This window comes from Misgurnus anguillicaudatus, chromosome 2 (assembly GCF_027580225.2).
Source record: "Misgurnus anguillicaudatus chromosome 2, ASM2758022v2, whole genome shotgun sequence".
In the NCBI taxonomy this organism is placed as follows: domain Eukaryota; kingdom Metazoa; phylum Chordata; class Actinopteri; order Cypriniformes; family Cobitidae; genus Misgurnus; species Misgurnus anguillicaudatus.
The window spans coordinates 13,074,348-13,098,199 of NC_073338.2; the positions used below are offsets into that span (position 1 = coordinate 13,074,348).

A 23,852-nucleotide genomic window follows, 5' to 3' on the forward strand; every position below is an offset into this window, starting at 1 on the left:
CTATACAACGTGCAGATCTGGTCCAGTATCTGGACGTCTGACTATGACCCCTCTTGGACGTCAAGTAGACATCCAAAAGGGGTTCGGGAAATCAAAACAAAAATATTTTATACAAATGTGGTCTATGAGTTCGGAGTCAAAAAAACATAAACATCACGTGTATTTTTGTAGAATATTTTGTTAAGCTGTTAAAATCATGTTATCTTTATATATGAATGTGTGTTCAAAAACATAGCACTGCTCATAGATAAAGTTCCACCTTAAATGCTGTCTCTCTCTCTCTCTCTCTCTCTCTCTCTCTCTCTCTTTAATTAACAGAGATGTATTAACAGAGATGTATATGCTGATGTTTTATTGAAAATCTTTTGTCGCCGTGGTGACGCTCGGTGATTCCTTTGGTTGGGTAGTTTGACTCTTTGACTTTATATAATAGTGTTTGGTCTTTCTAAGAGTGTTTGCTAAAGCATGTTATTTGTTGCAAAGAAAATTTGTTATAAACAAAACTCACATGTGGATCTTACAACTTTACTGACCGTTTATCAAAGTAATTCCACATTTGTAATGTCTGTGAATTAATTTTGTCGAGCATGTAGTATTGTCTCAATTTCTCAGTTGATTTGAGCTGTCACATCCAACTTATTATTTAGGTTCATACCACCACTGTGAAGCGCTTACATAAAATTAAAAGTCCAGGTATTATCGTCACACATGCAGACACCAAGAATCACCCCATGAATCACAACAGTGGTGACACTCTCTGGACTCATAAGTTTTTATAATACGCTGGTGCAATGCACTGCAACATTTAGAAAACTCACCATCGTTGTGATTCATGGGCTGATTCTTGATGTCTGTATCTGTGTCAAAAAATTCTGGACTTTAGATTTTTGATTACAGCCACAAGGTTTCAATTTCCATTACAGTAGGCAGCAGTATGCACCAAAGTATGTTTATTGCAGCTCCAAACAAAACTGAGATAGAAGTTTACTTTTAAACAAAACATATAATGTTTTATCTGTGTTGTTAGTTCAGTTATATTATACCACCACTTCTGACCATCAATGTAATTAATGGGAAGCCACAAGCATTGGTAACTAACACTTGGTGCAATAATAATGTGTTTTAAAAGCACCATTATCAAGCACACACATTATATTAAAAAAACGAGTAAAAAAAAGAGTCAAACTACCCAACTAAATGAAACACTGATCACCATGATGGTGACAAAACATGTTCAATAAAACATCAAAATCTTGTAAATTCTCAAAAATGAGCCATAGAAATGACAAAAAATAAAGTAAATTTGGTTTGTTTAGTATGGTCCTACTTCAAAACAATGCTTTGTTAAAACAACTGTTTGTAATGGTGATGACATTGTTTTAGAGAATGTACATGTAACAATTATCCAGCAAGAGCAAGCGAGGGAGGTAGAGTGAAGTTCACGTCTCTTCACTTCAATTATTGATCGATAGAGAGAGAGAGAGAGAGAGAGAGAGAGAGAGAGCAAGATTGCAGACGCAGATAGTTAAGGTGGAACTTGTATATTTGGGAATTATCTATAAGCAATATTTTTTTTTTACATTTATTCATATATAAAGATTATATAAACAAATATAATGTCTAAAATGGCCACATTTTAAATAGTTTTACTTTGTGTGGAGGTCCCCTTGACATCAATATTGGATGTTCAGAACAGGTCAAAAACAGACGTCATAAAAACTTTCATTCTGGCTCCTCATGGGACGTCGAAATGGCGTCTTTTTAAGACGCTTTGCTCAGTGGGTACTCTCTGTAAAACAGTAAGTGCACAGTAAGTTTTACTGTAGTAATGCTAGTGTTTTTTACTGTAAATATTTTTTATAGCTGTGTATGTAACCTCAGACATCTTACCTGGACATATTGGTATCTTTGCTCTTTTACCCGTTCACTTTTTCTCTCGAACGGCACAGCGTATAACTGTTTCATTGTAACTTGGTGTTTCTTTAGGACTTGAGCAATAGTTGTTGTGCTAACAGAATGGACATTTTCAAATATATCATTATCAGCCAGCACTCTCTCTTGAATCTCCCGGAGTTCTACTAGCCTGGTAATACCATCCTCTGCTATTTTGCTTCGCTTCATAGACAGAGTCTGGCTGGGCATAATTGACAATCGTTTTCCTTCTCATGGGAGGGGCTTGTCTGAAGTTTAAAATCATTGGTCTAAATGTAAGCCAATCACACATAACATTTGGATATGATGTGCTTTATGCCCCGGATCAGCCGCATCGAATCTCTGCTGTAAAATACACATATGATGTGAAAACAAACCCATCGAGCGAAATACCTGAGTTAACATGGCTATGAACGACTTTTGCAGATTATGTAAAGTAAATCGGGCCAGAGCTAGTTGAACACTATCCTTACGGTGGCTTTCCACTCACGTCTAACGGGAGGAACGCCCCTCTCTCCTCTCAAACTCTTCCACCAGACAACCATAACCATATGTAAATTAAATCTTCCTACCTTATTTTCTGGTTAATCAGGAATGTCACCAAAGAATGCTTGCCCACGCGTCCTCCACCATTAACTGTGAACAATATAATTCCCTTCCATGATTTCTCAATCGTTGTGCACGTCAAGCTGTGCTGCACACAGTTTCTCGCTGACGATCGGTAAAGTTGATAAATTAAACTTTTCCAAAAACTTGTCGGGAGTAGGGCAACAACATAATCTCCATTCAAATGTTTAACAAACACTTTTCTTGTTCGGGTTTAAGTTGGCAAGTGCCGGTTCTCCACAACAGAGCAAATAGCTTTCTGTGTCTCCATGTCACGGTTTAGCGTCTACGTCACGGCTCTCAGCCCGCCCTCTGTTCGTTGATTGGACGGTCGTTTTGAGACCGGAGGAAAACGGTTTGAATGGGAGGTATCTCAGACTGAGTACAGAAGCGTAATGAAATTTAGCGGAAGTACGAAGTCTGACGTAGTCAGGCTAGAGTTCTACTGCATTGTTGACAACAACCATGTCAACAATAGCATTTTCCTGCCCATCTGAAAATATTTTTCCTCTTCCTCCTGTTGGGGGCAGCCTTTGGGTCCTGTTGTAAAAATATATTTTACAGTCAAACTTACTGTAAATATATATCTGTGTACATATTCTATAATTGCAATACAAAATAAATTCAGGTAATGTTTTTATTTACTGTAAGGATGTAACTGTCACCTGTTTGTGGGATGGAAAATTCGCATTACAGATGCCACTGTGGATCTTTGCAGATTGGGTTGCACCCTCAACCCTGCCTCTCTGAATGAGAGACCATGGTTCACGACATGGTCTATAAGTGTACACTGTTAAATATTTCCCTGTTAAATAACAGGAAATTACTGGCAGCAGGGTTACCATTATTTTCCTGTTATTTTAACAGTTAATTCATGTTAATGTTTTTTTACAGTGCATTCCCCGTAATGTTTTTTAACAGTTAATTCATGTTAATGTTTTTCTACAGTGCACTCCCCGTAATGTTTTTTAACAGTTAATTCATGTTAATGTTTTTTTACAGTGCACTCCCCGTAATGTTTTTTAACAGGAAACAACTGGCAGCAGTGTTACCATTATTTTTCTGTTAAATCACCATTTATTTTGTTTCCATCAAATATTGTTGATTATTTTTATCATAGTAACGTGTACCACTGAGTGTTATAGACATTTTCTAGCTTGAGTTAATACAATAATAGGCATAATCCATCAGATAACACTTAAGTAAAAGAAAACTAATAGTCCGTGTTGAAATTTACTTTTTTATTGTAATACAAACACTGAAAGCTAAATACTTACAAATGAAGGCACACATGAATCAGACAAATCACAGAAATATATTGTATATCATGTTCATTGCTGACATCAGTGGTCGCTGGATGGAAAATAACAACTGCGTCTGTCTTAAACTAGCAGAGACACTTGCGTTTGGCTTTGCACTGTGTCAGTGCAAGATAGGGCCCTAAACCTCGATTTTTAATGTTCCAAGAATTGCTAAGATTCAATTAAAAAGACTCAAACCAAGGATATACACTCTTGACTCCTGGTCATATAAAAATGTTACACATAGGCTCAGATTAATCACAATCAAATCTCATTTTCTCATGTTCATAGCTTAAAAAGTAGCAAAATCATTTTACACCCAAATACATTGTTCATTATAAAAATTTCTGACCCTCAAAACATAGTGTTACCTAAACCACTAAAATTCAACATGTATGAATACATTCAAACTGATACTTAACTCATCATCAATAAAGAACAATAAACAAATAAAAAAACAGTGTCACTGCTTAGACCACTAACCATTTTCTCAAAGCACACAATGAGGATCCTTTGCAAAGTCTTGGGTCTGTATATGAGAGAGAGAGAGAGAGAGAGAGAGAGAGAGAGAGAGAGAGAGAGAGAGATATGAGTTCCATAATTTTACATTTTTAATCCAAAATTATGGCTTGACCTAACAAAAGCTAATGTATAATGTATACATCTTACTCACCATTTTCAAATGAAATCCCACTGAAAGTCCATGAGCTTGCTCCCCCTTTGCAGCATTTGTCCTTTTTTCTGGGTTTATACCCTCAAAGTGTCTGAAAAATTATACACTTGTTAAAAATTGAGTAATTCACACAGACTAACAGCACAACAAAGACAACAAATGTACATGAACTATCCTCAACATGAACTAACTGATTTTCAAAATCAAAGTTAATTGCTAAGTCCCATCACCAGACCTGTTAAAACCATGCTTGAGCCACAGCTAGGCCAGAAAAAATGTAGGTGTTAGCAGACAATATCTTACCTCTGGATGAATTCAAGCGTGCAGGCTGCCTGCTCTTGGTTAAAGATGTGAAAACAGAAAAAAAAGACGCAAGCCCTGTCACAAAGATGGACTGGATCCCTTCGCAAATTTGGCCCTCAAGGCTGAGCATCCAGCGCTGGAAGCGGCTTCTCGTTTCTCCTGAAACAGAATTTTTTTTAACTGTGAAATTTCTGTTTTAGTTTTCATTTTGAATACAGTTTAGTTTGATACCACTGAATTCACTACATACAACACTAAAGACAACTGTCATATCTACAACCAACTTACCAAGAAGTATCAGACGAGGAGTGGCAGGTATAGAGATTGAACTCTCAAGGTCAGCTGCAATGGCATATCCCTACATAGAACAAATTAAACACAATATTAATGACATAAGACTACCACTGAGTGAGTGAGACAGACAGACAGACAGACAGACAGAATGAGAAATAGATAGATAGATAGATAGATAGATAGATAGATAGATAGATAGATAGATAGACAGACAGACAGACAGACAGACAGACAGACAGACAGACAGACAGACAGACAGATAGAATGAGAGATAGAATGAGAGATGGAGAAACAGGATTAAAGGTGCAGTGTGTAAATTTTAGTGGCATCTAGTGGTGAGGTTGTGAATTGCAACCAACGGCTCAGTTAACTGCTCACCTCTTGCTTTTGAACACACAGAGAAGCTACTGTAGCCGCTACCGGACAAACATGCCATTGTCGGAGACAACTTAGTAAAAAAGTTTGTCTGTTAAGGACTTCTGTAGAAACATGGCTGCACAAAATGGCGGCTTCCATGTAAGGGGACCCTCTGTGTATGTAGATAAAACGTCTCATTTGAAGGCAATAAACACATAACGGTTCATTATGAAAAGTCTTTATACACCCCTGCTCATATAGTTCTGTATATTATTTTGCATTTCTGTCAAGAGATCCTTCTAAAAATTACACACTGCACCTTTAAGCAAGTAAGAAACCATTCAAATTTCCTCCTGGTTCTGAGATATAAATCCTTGGATATCTTGAACAGCAGTGTGATCAGCATCTGTAATAAAAATAAATAAAGAAATAAACAAATGTAAACATTGATCTACAACTCAATGATAATTAAAACAGCAATAAATAAATAAATAAATAAAAATAGGATGCACTATGCCAATGCAATAAAAAGTGAATAACTGTTAACATAGCTAGATACTGCACAAGCCCGATCAGTAGCCTACTGTTTTTTTGCTGGATTTACCTCATTGATAGCATAAAACATATATATAAAATAGTCACAACAGCATGTCTGGTAGCCCAAACAGCTATAATTTATAACTGTCATGAATTCATTAAATAGAGTTTTAGACCAACTAAGTTATCTCTAGCATAAGAAACAGCTATCAGTAAATACATAGCCGTTTGATTTTAAGGATGAATCTGCTTTAACCAGATGTGCACATGGCAATAATGCCACACAAACCAGACCACGGGAATGCTAAACGTTATAGTTGTTTATAGATTTGGATCGTACTATACATAAATGCACATTAAAATAAGCGCATTCTAAAATTAATGGACAAACTATCGAAATGTTGCTAGCTTGAATAACCTTGCCTTATTAACTAGCTAAGTTACTTCATTTCGTGTGGTGTAAGTCCCCGTAAGTCCGTTGCGTTTAGTATACATCAACATCACTGATAGATGATTAAAACTATGCATGACTTTCAAGAAACTCTTTAAACTCACCTGATTTTTGTGATTTTGGTCAATGACCGCGATCTTCCGACATGGTTCTCCGTGTTCGTTGCTGGTTAAAATGCCGCCTTCTACGCTAACGTTACTTCACAGGATGCAAAAAAATACAGTATGAACATGTTATTTCAAATAGTGCCGCCAAAATAAAGTGGCGCCTGCCGTGCTGCGTGTCATACGGATATTTACACCGTTTTCAAAAAGAACAGGAGACACACACATTCGGAGCGCAGTTACTCAATAAATGTCGTCTTGAGTAAAATCCGGAGTGTTTTAATACGGTAAAAAAAAAGACTATTATACCCACGATAACAAAGACATTCGCGTATGAACAGAAAACATTGAGGTGTTAAATAACAAAAATAAGACGTTATTTAACAATGAGGTGTTAAATAACAAAAATGAGGTGTTATTTAACAATGAGGTGTTAAATAACAAAAATGAGGTGTTATTTTACATATATCTCCTAAAATTAACAGTAAGGCGCAGTTATTAAAAATAACAGGTTAATCATGTTGAAATTTGGCCGTAAATTAACAGAAACATTTTACAGTGTAGCCCTTATTTCATCTGAAATAACAGCTCTTTGTCTTCTGTGTCTTCCTCCACGCATTCTCCCTCCACGGACCCGTCTTCCTTGTTCCATTTCAAAAATTAGTCTTTCTGAGCTCTACCTATATCTGTCTATATATATATATAGGTGTGTGTGTGTTCACTAAAAAGTCTAAAACAAGACACCTGCTTAGCCTTTCAGCTGAAATTGCTATCAGCAGTGTTCGAAAGGCTGAAATCAATTTTGTTTTGAATGTGTGGTTCACAGTTTAGACAGCAGTGTGTTAGCATTTGAACAAAGTGCTGTAAATCCACAGTGTTGTGCAGGTTGTGTTTAAAGTCATGGGATAAGTGTGTAGAGTTTTGAAAACTGTGTTTAAGCAATGAAAAAACGAACTAGAGTTTGGTCCACATGAACTGCTGCTGTGCAGACTGTAGTTAGTATTTTCCACATGTGACTCCAGTTGTGCCCACTGTCGTTTAGCAATCGAAAAAAACTGTAACAAATTACAAATCTCATTCAGGATTCCTAACATGCACTGCAGCATGGATAAATAAGGATTTTTTTAAACAATTTTATTTGTCACCATGGTTGAGATTCATACTCTGATTTTTGATGTTTGTGCGTCCCAATTGTACAGCGGCAATTTTTTGTCCAAAGTTTCTAAAACTCATTAATGACAAACTGCTGTGAAAGAGCTGGATCTAATATACATTATTGACAGAAAATAAACTTTTGATTAGTAAATTAATTAGGTGATGATCTTTACCATTGTGTACCAACAACCACAGAATTACACTATTAAACAAAGTTAACACAACCAGGGAAAATACTAGCAAGCAAAAAGTCAAGTGTTAAGAGTCCAACTAAAACAAACACTTATCACAATAAGTGAATTGTGTTTTCTACAGCAATATATTTACTGAACATTCAGAAATAATGTTTTATAAAATGCAATGTTTCTCTGTCATTTACATAACAATTAAACAAGTCAATATAATAAACAGTTGTTGTTTTAAAAATTGTGTGACATTAAAACATGATATTGTCATAACGTTTAAAAATGGTAAAATGAACACAGAAACGTTCCTAGAACTTAAATTAAACTGGACACTTTTTACGTTGACGTTTTTGGGAACCCTGGGAACTTTCAGGGAACGTTCTTAGAACTTTTTTCTGCTAGCTGGGATAATGTATTTCAAATGTTTTCCAAGATCTCTGTTAACAAGCTAAGGAGGACTAAGTATCTTTCTTTTCCGATACCTGCCATAGAAGTACAATTTAAAATCCTTAAAGATATTTACCCATCCTTAGAATTGTTGAGATATTGATTTAATATTGATCACAATACTTTCTGTGATTCTGAGATTAAAACAACAATAAATTTTTTTACTGTTCATATAGTAATGCTTTTTGGTCTGGTATGTATAAGTGGCTTAAAGTTACAATTGTTCCCATGTCAGTTCTCTAAAAAATGATATACACTAACAGGAGATAAACAAATTGAATTTCTATTAAATAATTTGTTTATAATGGGGAAATTATACATTCATAAATGTAAATATATGAAAAAATCCAATGTTTTCTATTTTTCAAAAATAATTTTGGATTTGCTGTAAATCTTAAAGTAGAGTAAAATTGAAAGAAGGTTATTTAACCTGTTGAATGGATTTAAACTTTTAGAAGACCTTGTCTAAGTTTTTATTTATGTATTTATTAATTTTTCATTATTTATATTTTATGGTCTTTTATTTACTCCTTTCTTAAAACTGAAATTGTTCGTTGAGACTGTTATATTATGTTTTTGCATATTGTCAATTAAAAAAAAAACTTTGACTAAATGGTTCTTTGAGTAACCGAAAATCACTTGGCATCACTGTAAAGAACCTTTAAAGCACTTTTATTTGTAAAAGTGTGGCTAGTTAAGACATCCAGCAGACTACCAAATAATGTAGAAACTCTCAAAAGGTTTAATGCTACCAAGAGCTAGACAGCCAGCTTCAGTTAGGTTAAATCTTGCTAGAGTTTTTAAAGGGGTCATATTATGAAATATTTTTAAGATGTAAAATAAATCTTTGGTGTCCCCAGAGTGTGTATGTGAAGTTTTAGCTCAAAATACCATATAGATAATTTATTATAGCATGTTAAAATTGCAAATTTGTAGGCCTGGGCAAAAGTGTGCCGTTTTTGGGTGTGTCATTTAAAATGCAAATTACCTGATGAAATGCAAACACTGATCACAACGATGGTGGTTTGTTGTAATTGAAACTCAATTGTGCTGTAAAGTCCTTCTTTTCTCCCTCTTTCTTGACTAAATGGCAGTGCTGTGTTTGGATAGTGCAGATAAAGGGGGCAGTATTATTGTAATTCGCCTTGCTACCTACCTCACAATACAGGCGAAATCTGAACGACCTAATTTTTCACATGCTTGCAGAAAATGGCTTACTCAAATTAAGTTACTGGGTTGATCTTTATCACGTTTTCTAGGTTTATAGACGCACTGGGGACCCAATTAAAGCACTTAAATATGAAAAAAAGTCTAATTTTCACGCTATGACCCCTTTAAGACTAGTCTGCTCTGAAAAGCATTGGGGGCTGTTGGTCCTAAAAGATTTGGCGCCCCCTTGTGGAGTTTGGCACTTACTGCTAAATTATTAAAATTAGAGTGGCACGTGACTCTGTGGCTTCTAGTTTAAGAAAGAGTTTGCTCAAAAATGTATTTTCTGAATTTGATGACTTTCTTCTGTGTAATACATACAGCCTCAACATTTAGACTTTCATTTTTATATGATTTGCTTTCATTTTTATATTATTTCAATGAGGGTAAGTGGTGACATAACAGCTTTAATTAAAAATGTTGAATCACTTTATTATTTATTGAAACTTTTACATTACGAACATAATTCATGTGAGCAGAGTTCATTTGAGGTTTTTGAAAAGTTTAGTTTAACATCAAAAACATTTATTTTTCATAATTTTCATAAGTTTTAAAGTTTTTATCACACTGTAAAAAAAACATTTATTACAGGTCAAAACTTAAAATAGTAAGTTAAATTGACTTGTTTTTAACCTCATGCTGCATTTTTTACACAGGCCTAGTTATTGTTATTATTGTCTGTAATTGGATCTTCGTTTGGTAGTTTTCTTTTATTGGTACATAAAACGTACATTTCGTATAAATTATCATATATTGTAGTGTTGTGTAATGGTCACATGACAAACAAATTAATCAAATAAAATATATTTTATTTGTAAGTAAGTGGAGTTTTATTTTTATTCTTTAAAATGATTTATATACATTTTATGATTAACTGTTTTCATCAACTCACGAACCCCTGCAATTCCACCGCCAACCACCAGGGGGTTCTCGAATACCAGTTTAAAAACCCTGGATTTTTAAACTGATTTTTTTATAAAACGGGTTAATAAGTTTGGGTATTTTAATCAAGCAACCAAAACCCAACACATTATATAGAACAGAGAAGAGCATTCAATGTTTAAATGACTTATAACTGAAAGATATCTTCAAGTTCATTTCTAAAAGAAGTTTTATTTCAACAGCTGTGTGTTCATTATAGAAGTCTTTAGTTAGTCATTTGATTCAGTCATTATTTATTATTTAATTGTTATGTGATATGTTGTTTATATAAAAAAACAATAATACATTAAAAATGCTCTGTCAGGTCACATGGTAAATTAAAGTAATCAATGACCTTATGGCTGAATCTAATTAATGTCACACAAGGTAGAAAATGCTTCTTAACATTTTCAATGACAACTGAATTTAATTTACGAAAATAAAAAACAAGACAAAACACTCCATTTACACTACTGCTAAAAAGTTTCAGGCTGCTTGACTTTCATGATCTCTGATATGAAGGCATATGTGTGAATGTTTGAAATAGTTATGTGAAGAGCCAACATATTTGTTTATTTAACTTCTTTATTTAAACATGTTTTCAAAATAGATGCAATTTAATCCAACACTGTTAAAGAGCTAATTCTAGGCATTTACTTCTATTTAAAGGTGTTTTAGGTCTATATTTTCTTTAGTTTCATTTATGTAATTGTATTGTTTTGGGAGGTTAATTAATCTAAAATGTGGGGAAAAATACAAATGAAGAACGAGCAGACCCTAGACTTTTGAACAGTATGTAAATTTGCATATAAATGATTAAAAGAAATAAACAGTGTACATCAGAATCACTCCAAATCTAGCAGGTTGTGTAACATCCAAAATAAAGAATTATTTTTGATTATGTAAATAAATGATCAGCTCAGTGGCATTAAAAAACTTCCCATTTGAGTTGTTTCTTCTTAAAAACACAATCTGAGTGTTGAGCCCTGTGAATTTAATTGCACAGATCACTCTGACAGCATGAGGCTGATATGTGAGGGCTGGCCCGAAGAATCATGCAGTCGGACATAGCAATGCACCTCCGGAAGTAAGAAACTAGAGGAAAAAATAGAAATAGAAAACAATCTGAAACAAAATAGACCTTTATCTTGTAACTATAAATATTGCTTTACAGGTCTGTTTTGAAAGTGAATTTTTGTCTTCCTCATTATCTATTTTAAGCATGCCTGCCTATCTTCAAACAAACAGACACATTTAATGAATATGACCTATAAGTTGTAAAAATAAAGTTAGAAAGAATGTAACTGTCTTATGTATGCTAACAGTTCCCTTTATCAAGCGAACATAAAAAAAAAACATATACAAAATAACAAATAGCTATATATGTGTGTTTCTTTTCAAATCCATCGCATGCAGATGAGTGTTAACTCACAAGGATAGATTGTAAATCTGGCGGATACACAGGCATCTTGCTTATAACCACAAGTCTCCCTGGTGGTCGAACAACGTCCACCAGAGCGGGGAACACAGTTATTACATTTCAAGGCAAATCCTACAACACAGAGCAAGACATCATAAGTCACATGCTTTCAACACTGCTGTTGCATTATTGTTTTATTACCTGGGCTGAGAGATTAGCTAAGCTGTAATGTGACAACATATTCAAAATTCTTTGATAAGGAATAACTGTTGCGCAAAGAAACGGAAGTTTTTATGTCGAATTAAAACAGCACAGATGGATTTCATCTATATTGAGACTCACCATCAGCCAACAGCAGTGCGAGAACCAATGACAGCAGCAGAACCTTCATCTTTCTGTTGGATTACTTTAAGCAGAAACCACAATGATTAAATGACTAATGGATGATTGTCATCTGAATTTTTAGATTCGTTTATCTGCATTTAACATACTAATTATAAAACTATAGAATCAAACTAAACGTCCATGTAAGAAAACAATTGCTTAAAGAAAATACACCTTAAATCTTTAAATGTACATTTCTGCACATTAATCTGATTCAATAAAGCACCTTTGTCTTATTATTATAGAGCATAGTTATAATCAGTGGATTAAAAAATACCTTCAGTGTGTGCTCGGCTGAAACCCATTTACAGAGAGCTGTGTCTGATCCTTATATATTGTTTTTCACATAAACATTCACGTGACTCACGTTCTAGAACATTTTGATCGTTTTTGTGTTGACACATATGTTGCTTTTGCAACTCTTGATTTTTTATTAACACTATTGTGTAGAAAAGGAGAACTCCAGAGCAAGTACATGCTCATACACCAATGAATAAGTAAAAAAAAAATGCAAATAAGACTATGGGGCAGTTTCCGGACAGGGCTTATCAGACAATAATGCATGTATGAGCTTCCTTAATTTAGTGCCATTCTCAGTGCCATTGTTTTGTCTCAAGATGGAAGGGAATATTATCCTCATTTATACATACGTGAAATCATCATTGGTCTGGAAAAAAATGTAGTCTATTTAGTGAAGCAAGCATGGCACAGCTTTTGATGTTGTGAAAAAACCATCATGCAACTTCAAAATACAGCAACGGCTTTACTAACTGCCTGGAAACCAGTAACAATAATGATAGTTACAGGAAAATGCTCCAGTCCTGTCGGATTTAGCATTAACCCTTGTAGTGTTAACCTGTGATTTTATTCTTGAAATTTTGTGACTTTTCCTCAGGGCCATAAACATGCATGGAAAGTTAGGATACACTGATATGTTTTGAAGTGTACGTAAATAATTTTGTAAAGATTTTGATGTTCGCAGGTCAATTTGACCCACATTTTTTTTTCAGAGCAAATATATGTTTTCAGTGTTTGTTGCTATTTTGGCGTTTTACTATCCTGAATTTTTTTTTTAAATGCTTCTACTCACTCTTTTGAGTACTGAAAAAGACTTTTACAGACGGTAAAAGTGAGCTATTTCTATTTATGTATATGAAATACTACTTATCTTTTTCTTCCAGATTTTGTCACTTTTTCTCATTTCGGGACATGAACGTGCATGCAAAGTTAGGATACACTGATGTGTTTTGAAGTGTTTTTATTTTTACACAAATAATGAATTTTTTATGATTTTGATGTTCGTGGGTCAATCTAACCTATATTTTTGTTCCAAGGCAACTGTATAGACACAAATTAAATACATTTATTTCGTATATGTTGGTGTTTTACTACCCTGGAAAGGGAAAAGTGAGCTTTTCCTCACTATTTTCATTACTGACCAATTGTCCCCACAAAGATTGAAATACCAGTATTTTTGTGACCTTGTGGGGACATTTTGAGGTCCCCATGTGGAAACAAGCTTATAAATCAAACAGAATGATGTTTCTTGAAGATCTAAGGTATCAGAAAGGTTTCTGTGATGGTTGAGGTTAGGGTTTGGGGAAGGGAATAGAATATACAGTTTGTACAGTATAAAATGCATTATGTCTATGGAATGTCTCCACAAAACATGGAAACCAGAATGTGTGTGTGTGTGTGTATTTATATATAAGTAATAAATTATACACAGTACACACTCACATATTTTGCAAAAATGCACTTTTATTTTGTATATGATTCATCTTTTATGTTACCAGGGACCAAGAATGACACAGACACAAAAGTGCAGTTCACTCAATAGTAAAAGCCTTTATTTTACAGAGGTTTGTTTATACAGATAAAAATGGGGAAATCAAACAGGGAATAAAAGAGGAAATCAAACAAGTATAAACTGGTCAAAACAGTTAAATTAGGCAATTAAGGAGAGAACAGAGAAATTGAACAAGACTGTTAACTGTTTAACCGGCTGTTAACTGGTCAGCACATGAGGACAGCAGGTCACAGTGACCCTATAATGTACTTGTAGGGGACAATCACACACTGAATAAAACTAACCCTATGGATTCATCTTAATATGATTGTTCTTTGTGTAAGGTCTGGTGCTTTGAAGAAAGCGATGAAGTAGGTGAATCCATTTGCGAAAGGTGTTTATTGTGAAAATCCCAAAAAGGGCCAGCAAACATATCCAATAAGGGTGATCCAAAAACGTAATCAAAAACAGGCACAAGGTCAAGGCAGGCAGAGTCACAATCAAAATCCAAATATACAGGCACGGGTCAAACACAGGCAGGTAAACAGGCAGAATACAGATAACAAGATACAGGACACAGAATACAGGTAAACAGGTTGGTAGGCTAAGCATTAATCAGCAGCTAACAGGTGAACAGGAAGTGACTTATATACAGACAGACAGGAAGTGTGAACTGTGACATGGCATGATGAATATCAAAATAAAAGTCAGAACAGAGCAGGGTATCAAAATAAAAGTCCAAAATACACAGAACACAAGTAAACACAGAACAAAACCATTACAGAACCCCCCCTCTAAAGGGCGACTCCCGGAGCCCAACAAACAAAACATACAGTCCAATAGAGGGTGGGCGGGCGGGCCAGGACCTCTTGGCGAAGGCAGGGCAGTTCAGGAGAGGTCCTGGGTCATATGGCCAGGATGGTCCAGGAACATGAGGCAGATGCGGGCCTGGGTCATAGGGCAGATGTGGGCCTGGGTCATGGGGCAGATGCAGGCCTGGGTCATGGGGCAGATGCGGGCCTGGGTCATGGGGCAGATGCGGGCCTGGGTCATGGGGCAGATGCGGGCCTGGGTCATGGGGCAGATGCGGGCCTGGGTCATGGGGCAGGCTTGGACCTGGGTCATGGGGCAGGCTAGGACCTGGGTCATGGGGCAGGCTAGGACCTGGGTCATGGGGCAGGCTAGGACCTGGGTCATGGGGCAGGCTAGGACCTGGGTCATGGGGCAGGCTAGGACCTGGGTCATGGGGCAGGCTAGGACCTGGGTCATGGGGCAGGCTAGGACCTGGGTCATGGGGCAGGCTTGGACCTGGGTCATGGGGCAGGCTTGGAGCTATATCATGGGGCAGGAATAGACCTGGAACACAGGGAGAGGAAGGGTCCGAGCACACTTTGGCCTCCGCCTTGGTGTCCTTTGCCTCCTCCCTGTGTCCGGGTACTACCCCCCCCCAAAAAAAAACTTGGGAAAGCTCCCAAAGCCCAGGGTGGCGATGTCCCAGGTGGTGGACCAGATGAATCAGAATAGTCGGATGAATCAGATGAGTCGGATGAATCAGATGAGTCGGATGAATCAGATGAGTCGGATGAATCAGATGAGTCGGATGAATCAGAAGAATCAGAGGAGTCGGGCGGATCAGGTGAATCAGGCGGATCAGGTGAATCAGGCGGATCAGGTGAATCAGGCGGATCAGGTGAATCAGGCGGATCAGGTGAATCAGGCGGATCAGGTGAATCAGGCGGATCAGGTGAATCAGGCGGATCAGGTGAATCAGGCGGATCAGGTGAATCAGGCAGATCAGGCGAATCAGGCAGATCAGGCGAATCAGGCAGATCAGGCAGATCAGGTGAATCAGGCAGATCAGGTGAATCAGGCAGATCAGGTGAATCAGGCAGATCAGGTGAATCAGGCAGATCAGGTGAGTCCAGGGGTTCGGGTTCAGGGCCTTGAGATACACAAGAGACAAACGAGCAGCAGGCAGACCAAACGCACCACAGGGCCATAGCAAATTCAAGAATGACACAGTCAATGAGGCATACCTCTGTGGCGGTGGGTTCAGGCAGGGCGGCCATCTTGACATACGGTGCTGGGTGACTAATAGTCCTCATGAGTGCAGGTGTGGTGGTGATGATGGCCCTTTGAAGTACAGGTGCAGGAATTGTGGTGGTTTTCTCAAAAACAGGTACAGAAACAGGCAGGATGGCGGCCATTTTCGGGACAGGCAGGATGGCGGCCATTTTGTGATCAGTCATGGTGGCGGCCATTTCAGGAACAGGCATGGTGGTTTTTTCCTCAAACGCAGGTGCAGAAACAGACATGATGTGGTTTGGCGTGTTGTGAATATTCCCTGGTGGTGTATCCACAACACCCACAGTGAAGAGAGAGCCACACAAACACAGAGCATGATCGATGTAGCGTTCCAGAGTCCAGTGTGGTGTATGGAGTGGCATAGCATGAGAAATGTTGCGATTTAATCCGCAGTAAAAAATGTCTTTCAGAAATGAATCCTTAAAATTCACCTTATCTGACAATTCACAGAACTCTTCGACATAATCCTCAATGGACCGGTTACCTTGGCGCAGATAAACAAGTCGGTCAGCTGGAGTCATGGTGCTGGTGGGAATTTTCAAACCTCTGCTGGATTCCGGTTTCGGCTGATTAATCTGTAAGGTCTGGTGCTTTGAAGAAAGCGATGAAGTAGGTGAATCCATTTGCGAAAGGTGTTTATTGTGAAAATCCCAAAAAGGGCCAGCAAACATATCCAATAAGGGTGATCCAAAAACGTAATCAAAAACAGGCACAAGGTCAAGGCAGGCAGAGTCACAATCAAAATCCAAATATACAGGCACGGGTCAAACACAGGCAGGTAAACAGGCAGAATACAGATAACAAGATACAGGACACAGAATACAGGTAAACAGGTTGGTAGGCTAAGCATTAATCAGCCAGGAGCAGGTGAACAGGATGTGACTTATATACAGACAGACAGGTAGTGTGAACTGTGACATGGCATTATGAATATAAAAATAAAAGTCAGAACAGAGCAGGGTATCAAAATAAAAGTCCAAAATACACAGAACACAAGTAAACACAGAACAAAACCATTACACTTTGCTATAATTTGAGTGTAGCCTATTTAACATAAGTGATATAATTGTAAGTGAAATATTAAATCTTAACAGTATGTATGGTGTGCCTCACTTACACAACCGATCCATTCAGAAAAGGAAACTATGAGACATACAGTACTGTTCAAAAGCCAGGCGATTGCTCAAGTGGAAGGAGATTATCCCCTTCAGTTTATACTATACTGCACTCTAAAAAAAGAATCCATAAAAAAACAGACAATGTCCTGGCAGAAAATTACTGGTACTTTTTCCGTTATGTCTACAGAATTTCCGTATGAACATTCTGTAGATTTATAGAACACTGTCCGTAGATTTACAGAACATTGTCCTTAACCTTTAGAGACACTTCAATCCGCCTATGAAACGCAACAATGGTGACAATCAACAACAAAGCTTCATGCCGCAATGCATGCTGGGTACCAGGATTGTAGAAAACTTTCTTAACATTTACTCTCACCATTCTTGAGATTTGTATCCAAAGTGTTGATGTCTCTGAAGCAAAATCCACAGCTGACAAATAAACAAGTTGTAATTGCTACAAGCAAAAACTTTGTTGCAATGCTAAAAGAGCAGAGTCAGTTCTGGAAGGTCAAGGGACAAAAGCCTAACTAAAGGGAACACTAATCACCATAGTGCTGACTTCAAAAGAATATAAAAGAAACAGAAACTGTAGATTTAATGTGATAAATGTTGTGGTAAATATCCATTTGACTTACACGTCAGGTCAGAAAGAAGATTTGTTTACTAAATCACATGTGTGGATGCTGGAATAGTTTAACACTTGTATCTTGTTCTGACAGCATTTGTTTAGAAGTTAAACATCATCCATGTTAGAAAATAACTCTGCAACAAGTTGTAATTTTAGGTTTCAAGCAGAGATTGTGATAGAGAGGCAAAAGTGAAAGATTGCAGCAGGGGTTATTGCACCCATAATGCAACATGTTATAAAAAAAAAAAAACAGGTAAAACGCCTGTAAAACATAAATACGGAAAATTCCTTCATATTTACACAGTACTTTGTCCGTTTTTTTACGGATTTTTTTTAGAGTGTGTTTTTAATACTACATACAAATTGGTTGTATTGTAATAAAGAGACTGAGAAATAATTATTTATGATCACTTTTTCATTGCAAACACAACAAATCGCATGGTAGCATAAGATTTTTAATGTTTAGATACAGTATTTCATTGTAAGTTGTGACTGTGGGATAAAGTGCTCTTTGTATACTGATCATACATCAATCATTTCAATGTATTGCAGGCTAATACTGGCTACACCTGTTTAAATTCATAAGATGTAGAGTTGTGACTAATTTTAAGTTTTACTTAAAAAAATCTTACTTTGTTATTTTAAGTATTCCATTTACAGGAAAAAAACAAGCATTTAACACACTATTATGCAAAATAAAAAAAATTATCTCACAGTTGTAAGAGTTCCCTTTCTGATCAGAAATACCCATCACATTCCATGTAGGCAAATGTATAAATGATTCAATGAATAGAAAAGTGCCCAAAGTTACACAATTAACCAAATACGAACAAACACACACTTAATATTTCATTTTAAAATCATGTAATGAGTAATTTATCACAGAATCACCCCAAAACTAACAAACGTAGGCCTATTTAATTGTGTAACATCTCAAAAGAAGCATTATTATTATTGTTTATGTGAATAATTTCACTGACAACTCAGTGGCATAAATAATCTTCCTGTTTGAGTCGTTTCTTCATAAAAATAAAATGTGTGTGTGAGCCCTGTAATTTCAATTGCACAGGTCTCTCTGACAGCATGTGGCCATAATATTAGGGCTGGACCGTAGATTTAAGCAGTCAGACTTAGCAATGCACCTCTGGAAGTAGGAAACTAGAAAAAAAATAGAAATAGAAAAGAATATAAAACAAAATGTCCCTTTATCTTTGACTTATAACTATAAATATTGGTTTACAGTCTGTTTTGAAAATGATACATATACAGTATGTGCAAAAGGCTTAGGCCAACATACTACCACATGTGCTGTTTTTGCTATTGTATAGGGATCATATATAATTATTTCTCAGTCTCATCACCAGAACACAACCAGAAAATAAATGAAATGTGTAGGTAGTATTAAAAACAGTATAAAAGTATAAGCTGAAGTGTCAAGTAGGGTAAAATCCCCTTCCACTTGAGCAATAGCAGGCAGCTGCAGGATCTCGTAAACCTAAATAAAATGAAATCCTTATTTCTAATTCTTATTTAAAAAAATCTCAAGAGGTTTTTTCGTGCCAAGAGAGGTCAAACTTAATACTGACTGATGCCTGAAGACGACATTTAATTCTAAAAATTGTTTTGTGTACATATATTTCCTGTATTTTCTGTTTTAAAAAAGAGTGAAAAATAAATATGAATGGACATTAAAACTTTGCTAAAACAACAAAGCTGGTGATAGTGGCCTAAGGCTTTTGCACAGTACTATACATTTGTGTGATCCTTTCAAATCCATCGCACAGAGACAGGGTACACCCACTTGGATAAGTTATGGATACGGCAGATACACAGGTATCTTTTTCATAACCACAAGTCTCCTGCGTGGTCACACAACGTCCACCAGGTGTGTCGGGAACACAGTTATTACATTTCAAGGCAAATCCTACAACACAGTACAAAACAATCAGTGCAAGACATCGTAAATAACACACTTTCAACACTATTCCATTCATATAATTACTATATAATAATCCTCGGCTGAGAGATTAATGAGCTTTGCTGTAATGTGACAACATCAATCACACAATCAAAATTATTTGATAGGGAACATAATAACTGTTGAGCAAAAAACACAGATTGATTTCTTCTATTGAGACTCACCATCAGTCAACAGCAGGGCGAGAACCAATGACAGCAGCAGAACCTTCATCATTACTGTAAGCAGAAACCACAATGATTAAATGACTAATGGATGATTGTTATATGAATTGATCTAGATTATTATAATTTCTGCATTAGTTTAAAATTAAATTTATTCAATTTGATTTATAGTAACTGTGAGCCATTCCAGCATCCATGGCTATATTCATGGCGAGAACAAGTTGATCCATACACAGGCTGAGGAGGGGCAATTTGGTATCTCCAATTCACCTAACGTGTATGTTTTTGGCCTGTAAACCCACGGAGACACCGTGGAACATGCAAACTCCACACAGAAAGGCCACCTGACCCAGCCAGGGATCGAACTAGCAACGGAGCCTACTACCCACTGAGCCACTATGTCGCCCCCATTATCTTGTTTCACCTAGAAAACTGTAGTTGGAGAGTCACGCAAAATGTATCATCTGAATGAGTTGAAAGGGGCACTCTAATTTAATTATTTTTTTGTTATATAAAACAATGCAAAAGTGCAAATTATGACCATTCCTGTATCGGTCCATCTGCATTTAACATACTAATCATAAAGAAGTCACTTTTCAACTAAAGTCCATGTTTTATTTCATACTACAGTGTTTAAACCACAACTTCAAACTGCTGGTGGTGAAATGTGTCAAGAATCCAGAAATAAAAACAAAATATAAACCTTAAATCTTTGTGAGTATTCGAACATATCTGCATTGTAATATTAATCTTATTCAATAAAGCACCTAAATCCTGGGGGGGGGGGCAAGGGGGACAACCCCCCATCTGAGGATTGTCCCCCCATGAAACCATGCGTATTATAAAAATATAAATATATGTTGTTTAAGTAATTGTGTAAGTAGTAAAATGATATACATTCAAATGCGGCAAAATGCTTTTTAAAGGTGCCATGGCATGAAAATGAGAATTTTTCCATGTTTAAGTGCTATAATTGGGTCCCCGGTGCTTCTATCAACCTAGAAAATGTGAAAAAGATCAACCCATTAATTAAGTTTTGGTAAACCATTCTCTACAAGCACATACAAAAATAGGTTGTTGAAATTTGGCCCTCTTTATGATATCATAAGAATAATACCGCCCCCTTAATCTGCACTATCCAATCACAGCACTGCCATTTAGTGCAGAGAAAAAAAGAGAGAAAAAAATAATTCACAGCACAATTGAGATTCAATTGCAACAAACCACCATCATTGTGATCAGTGTTTGCACTTCATCCACTCATTTGCATTTTAAAGGACACTCCCAAAACGGCACACTTTTGCACACACCAACAACGTGTCATTTTTAAAATATTATAACAAATTATCTATATGGTATTTTGAGCTAAAACTTCACATATGTGCTCTGGGGACACCAAAGATTTATTTGACATCTTAAAAAAGTCTTGTGCCATGGCTCCTTTAAGTTAAAAAGCTTTTAAAAACGCTTTAATTTTTTTAAATTGCCCCCTTCCTTGCCTCACAATGCACAGTTTCCCCTCTGAAAGGCATATCTTTTTATGAGAAGGGGATGCCACATAAACAGTCGCTCCGGATAAAGAGAAAACGATGTTATTTTTCATTACTTTGTTTGCCAAGTGTATTTTAATTGGCCACCATGAGACACAATTGCACAACTCCCTCTTATTCATCAAGTGTTTGATCATCCAAGGGAATAGGGCGTAGGGATTAAAACATGGTAAACCCACGTGGATAGGTTATAAATACGACAGATACACAGGTATCTTTTTTATAACCACAAGTCTTCTGCGTGGTCACACAACTTCCACCAGGTGTGCGAGGAACACAATCATTGCATTTCAAGGCAAATCCTACAACACAGTGCAAGACATTATTAATAACACACTTTTAACACTATAGTTGTTGCATTAATACTTTATAATAACACAGTTACTGCTTATATCATGATTTTCATTGTGTCACCTATTGTCTATACACAAGCACCACTCTTCTGAATGATGGTAAACACAAAACTTAAAACAGAAACAGAAACTCTTCTAAATCTCAAAGATAATTTAACCTTAAAGGGAATAGGGGGTAGGAATGATCACTTCCTTTTGTTATACACCCACACACAAGTTCGGAGAAACAAAGTTCTGCAGTAGTTGCAGTTAAACTCCAGTAAGTAGACTGTCAATGCAATTTTATTCACTTTTAACAATGGATGAAATAATGATTTTAAACAGATGATGCCAAGTCATTAATAAATTAGTCATGACAAAAAAAATATAGCCTTGTCTATTTTTTCATTAGTACACTATGTTAGCGATTATGCTAGCTAACAGTCATTACATTTAAAGTTAAGTTAAAGTTTAATTAGTGGCTTGATTGTAAACAGCTTCAAAAATTACTATACTATATATAATATACTAGGCTTTTCTCTGTGTACACTTATCCTTACAAGTACAATTTTGGCTGTATTATTTGTGTCCCCCTGAAAAAATTGCTCAAGAATTTTTTAGTTTATTGCCATGTCTACGTACATGAGTCTTATTACCGCAGAGCATAGTGGATCAATGTAGTACAAACATACCTTAAGTGTGTAGTGCTGAGCTGATACAAGTTCACAGGCAGCTGTGTTTGGCTCTTATAGGCTACTGTCATGTTTCGGGAATTTCCAGGAATCCGGTGTTAAAGGGATAGTTCACCCAGAAATTTAAAGTCTGTCATCATTTACTTATTTCATGTTGTTACAAACCTGTATAAATGTCTTTGTTCTGATGAACACAAAGGAAGATATTTTGAGGACCTTATTCACTTCCATAGTATTCGTTTTTCCTATATGGAAGTGAATGGGGTCCATGAACGTGTGGCTTAGCTTACCTAGCAAGTCATGTAGTATTGAGCTAAAAACAAGTTCACAAACATGTTTGTATGTCTTTAGTGAATCATTTCCAGTCATTCAGAAATTCCAAATCAGGAAATGTATGAAAGTGTGTTAATAAACTTAATAACATTTCTTTTTCCAACATACTCTTAAAACGAATGTGTTAAAATCTAAAACATCTAATGTGTTGTCCTTAACTTGACACATCTCTGTGTTTTTGGAACAACACACATAATCAACACAAAATCAACACAAAATGACACAAAACAATCTGTTAACAATGAACACATCCTTTCTTAGAGTGCAGCAATATTTGTTTTTGGCATCGGCTTTACATAACAAGTGCTGACTGTTGCATGTGATTGTGCAAGATCCAGTTTATTCTCGTTCTACCACAACAAACCACTAAACTGATTTTAACCTGATGTAAATTGATGTTAAAGACTTTTAAATCAAACTGAAATATGTAGTTTGAGTTCATTTCTTTTATGCCACAGGGACAGTATGGTACTCTACTTTATACACGGGAAAAAAATCTGGGTGGATTTAGATGTTATGTAATTAATTATTAAGTTTGTATCTTCACATGAATATATCTAGTTTTAAACTGAGCAGCATTTGTTCAAAACACAAGACAATGTGAAGGATTTCTTTAAAAAATTGTAACTAATTCCAGCTAATCTTTACACACACAACAAACAATAACCTCGTTTAATTTACTCAGTACAAAATAATTACACTCAATTTTGTGTCTTGTTCAATTCACTTCATTTAAACAACTAAATATAACACAACCCACTAACATTTGTAAAAACGAGGTTAACTTTTTGTTTTTGTTGATATTATATAAGAAGTGGATGTGAATTTACCATGCGTTGTATGCAACTGCATTTGGAGAGTATTTTTTTATATCAAGTGTTATTTTCTGCACTTTAAGTAA

General features: G+C 36.1%; 1 protein-coding gene and 1 long non-coding RNA gene across 3 annotated transcripts; both read right to left on the reverse strand.

Moving 5' to 3' along the window:
• Positions 1-3,603: 3,603 nt before the first annotated feature.
• Positions 3,604-7,056, reverse strand: LOC129430756 (uncharacterized). Its single transcript, XR_012371958.1, has 5 exons — positions 6,559-7,056; positions 5,104-5,872; positions 4,816-4,974; positions 4,513-4,603; positions 3,604-4,368 (listed from the first exon to the last, which is right to left on the reverse strand). It is a non-coding gene; the product is annotated as an uncharacterized lncRNA (long non-coding RNA).
• An 11,693-nt stretch (positions 7,057-18,749) lies between these two features.
• Positions 18,750-22,710, reverse strand: LOC141368752 (CD59 glycoprotein-like). 2 transcript variants are annotated; one of them, XM_073872855.1, is made up of 4 exons: positions 22,619-22,710; positions 20,045-20,098; positions 19,704-19,826; positions 18,750-19,060 (listed from the first exon to the last, which is right to left on the reverse strand). In XM_073872855.1, exons 2-4 carry the CDS (start codon positions 20,094-20,096, stop codon positions 18,960-18,962), a joined length of 276 nt encoding a protein of 91 aa, XP_073728956.1. In that variant the 5' UTR covers positions 20,097-20,098; positions 22,619-22,710; the 3' UTR covers positions 18,750-18,959. The 2 variants fall into 2 exon arrangements, with proteins under 2 accessions (XP_073728956.1, XP_073728957.1); XM_073872856.1 differs by lacking the exon at positions 22,619-22,710 and adding an exon at positions 21,774-21,901.
• Between the last annotated feature and the right edge of the window lie 1,142 nt (positions 22,711-23,852).

Bases quoted from the DNA above. Each gene is read 5' to 3' on its own strand.
- LOC141368752 (XM_073872855.1), bottom strand. From the start codon at position 20,096: ATGATGAAGGTTCTGCTGCTGTCATTGGTTCTCGCCCTGCTGTTGACT. The intron at 19,827-20,044 runs GTGAGTCTCAAT...ACTGTGTTGTAG, and splicing joins CGCCCTGCTGTTGACTGATG to GATTTGCCTTGAAATGTAAT. The intron at 19,061-19,703 runs GTGGGTGTACCC...TTTTTTTTCTAG, and splicing joins CGTATCCATAACTTATCCAA to TTTCCTACTTCCAGAGGTGC.